At 30.7% G+C, this 2,931-nt stretch overlaps 1 protein-coding gene across 1 annotated transcript; it reads left to right on the top strand.

The window, feature by feature from the left end:
• Positions 1 to 624, top strand: LOC146537672 (uncharacterized). The gene is made up of 2 exons (XM_085187837.1): positions 1 to 165; positions 285 to 624. The coding sequence occupies exons 1-2, from the start codon at positions 18 to 20 to the stop codon at positions 542 to 544; spliced, it is 408 nt and encodes a 135-aa protein (XP_085043963.1). The 5' UTR covers positions 1 to 17; the 3' UTR covers positions 545 to 624.
• The last annotated feature ends 2,307 nt before the right edge of the window (positions 625 to 2,931 follow it).

The raw sequence follows: 2,931 nt of genomic DNA, 5'->3' as shown, positions 1-2,931 counted from the left end.
TCTGTCAATACTTCACAATGTTGTATAAAGTAGTTGTTGTTTTGTTCGTAGTGGAGGCTCTAGTTGTGAGGGAGCTAGGAGCTTCAAAGATCAAGGTGGTCAGCCAAAATAATGATCTGCCCATAAGTGGGTCCAAAGATAAACTTTTCTTGGATAATGAAAGTGGTAAGGCCTTAATGTTTATTGTCATGTAGTCTTATACTCTTATATTGATAATATTATTCTTATTATCTATTTCCAATATATAATGTTCTTTTAAAATTGTGTATGTCAATATATTTCAGGTTCTTTTCTAAAAGATTATTTGAAAGAAATTGAAAATGTTTTGAATTACTTGTTTTCCGCTAACAATTACGATAAAACTGGTTTAAGCATTCAAAAGGAAGGAGATAATATCGTTTTCAAAGGTCTCGCAACAGTTATCAACGAAAATACAAACATAGATTTAGGCATAAATATAAAGAAAATAATAAAATTGTTACGTCAAGTCATTAAACTAATTAAGCAAATAATTGATGAATTCCATCATATACAAAATCAATAAGAGAATGACAATCTCAACACATCAAATTAAATGTCATATCTATATGATATTATTAAATTTATATTAAAGTTCTGCATTTACTTTGTTTTTCATTTTATTTCATTTTCCTAAAATGCTTGAAAAACTGTGAAGCTTTTGATACTATACTCAATATCTATATACTCGTACAATAAACAAGTATTTCTTTAAAATATGAACCTTAATAGGTTATAAACGATGATGCAGGTAATAATTTTACGTACGTTGCTATATTTATTAAAGGTTCGTCCATTTCATGCCCGCTTATGGAATTTTTTCGTGACATATATAGTGAAAACAAAAAATATTTTTAAAATCACTTGTCTTCTTTGAGGTGTCCTTATAAAGCATTTATAATGTAGGGTGAGCGACCGCGCGGATAGCCGATTACCGATTCAGCGCTCCTCAATAAATCTGAATAGGTATTGTGCGCGGGCGCATACAAGTGTTGTTACTTATTGTGAATTAAATTTGTGAAGAGGTTCAAGGTGCCGTTGACATCAGTTTGCAGGACGTGTTATGTTTCACACATGACCACTATTCAATATCATAACCAAAAATTTCGGGTCCGTGCGGATTGTAAAGTGATTATTTGTCAATATTTTTATTTTTTTTATTTTTATAAATATTAAGTTAATAACTATAATACATAGGTTTTATGATATAGCATACATATGTATGTTATATCACAGAACTTTTATGTTTTTTATTGATCTCCACATTCTCTACAATAAATAGATTTGCATGATAATATAAAAATACCTACATAGGAATAAGCATTATGTGTACATATTGTAAGGATTTTTTTAAAACTTATATGTCCAATTTTTGAATAACACATGACGAATCGCACTCGACCGAAAACGTACAAAACGATAAATTTATCCGGACTGTCAGACATGAATTGGAAATTCAACTTTTATGAAGGTCTTAAAGCACAGTACCATTAGTTATACAGACAATTGTTGCATAAAGATGGTACATTGCACCCACAACCCGTGACCACTTACAATGACCAAAATATACATATATTTATGCATTTTGAGGGTTAAACAGAATGGAGCTTATATTAACTTACTATTCTCATCTTTCTACCCAACTTACAAACATTTAATATAAGTTAAGCTTTTTTATTTTTTATTTCACAAGATAGATACAAGTCATAATATAGCATTGAACTACAACAAAATTTCGGACATACATAGATTACTATTTCGTTCCTTTGGACATTTTGAAAAGATTAAATATAAATATTTCCTACTGTATTTCACTCTTATCCATTAATAGAACCATTCTAAGAACATTTTGAATTTCGATTTAATTCATTTACCATGTTACCGTTGCAAATGAAATAGAATAAAAACAAACCTTAAAGTATTACATTCAGGGTTGCTCCTAGTGAGTGGAAAGTTTAGTAAATCGTAATCATAATTGAACAACGTTATAATTATAGAAAAGGTTATTCATAAAATAAATAAAAAAGACAGCGGATATCTGTTAAAATTAGGAAAATATGAAAATAATTACTAATAATACCATACACTACTACGTGTATAAAAGGTACAATTAGTATACATATATGTCCATACCTATGTTATATATAAATACAGATTTTAATCATAAAATAATATTATAATGGAGCATTGCAAGAAGCAGCCCTAAGCTCGGTCTCGGTGCAGGGTGCATGCACCGTCTGGCTCCGCAAGGGCACGGGGGCGCCTGCAGCGCCCTTGCGCCGCCCGCCACGCCCGCGCGACCTCTACGCCGACCGTATGCTCGGACGGGACATCTCATTTCTGAATTTGAAGTGGTCTACGTAACAGTAGCAATACAGAAAACAATGATACTTTATGTAGACAAATATAAAATGTTTGACTGAAATATAGTTTGCATAATTATATATGCGTGCAACGTGCATGCGTATATTTTTACACGATACCCTAATTTTTTTATTCATAAACACTTATATATATAATATATAAATAATAACTTATATTTATAAACATTTCATTTTTCTGTGTAGTTAGTAAAAGAGACACAGTTATTATTATTTTGCCTTCTAAATATTTTACTGATAACTTAAAACAATTTAATAAAAATACACTATTTAATTCAAATTTATATTGAAGAAAATATATAGGTTTCATATAACACCTGATTAAGCTGCAAGGCGGAAATAAGAACGTTCTCATTTTGTGTTGTCACGTTATCGAAGCTTAAAATGCAATGCACACACACAAACATAATTTATTACGATAAGATAAACGGGTAAAGAATAATTGAATTTCAAACAATTATCAAAACATATACAACGATAACTCTTGCTAGCAGTGCCGGTGTCAGCGCAAGGACGTCAGGTCACCGCCGCA

The sequence above is a fragment of the Heliconius melpomene genome, chromosome 7 (assembly GCF_056956725.1).
Source record: "Heliconius melpomene rosina isolate 202511_hmr_F chromosome 7, ASM5695672v1, whole genome shotgun sequence".
NCBI classification, from domain to species: Eukaryota; Metazoa; Arthropoda; class Insecta; order Lepidoptera; family Nymphalidae; genus Heliconius; species Heliconius melpomene.
Note: the sequence above shows the minus strand (reverse complement) of the source record. Positions and strands in the feature narration are given on the sequence as shown.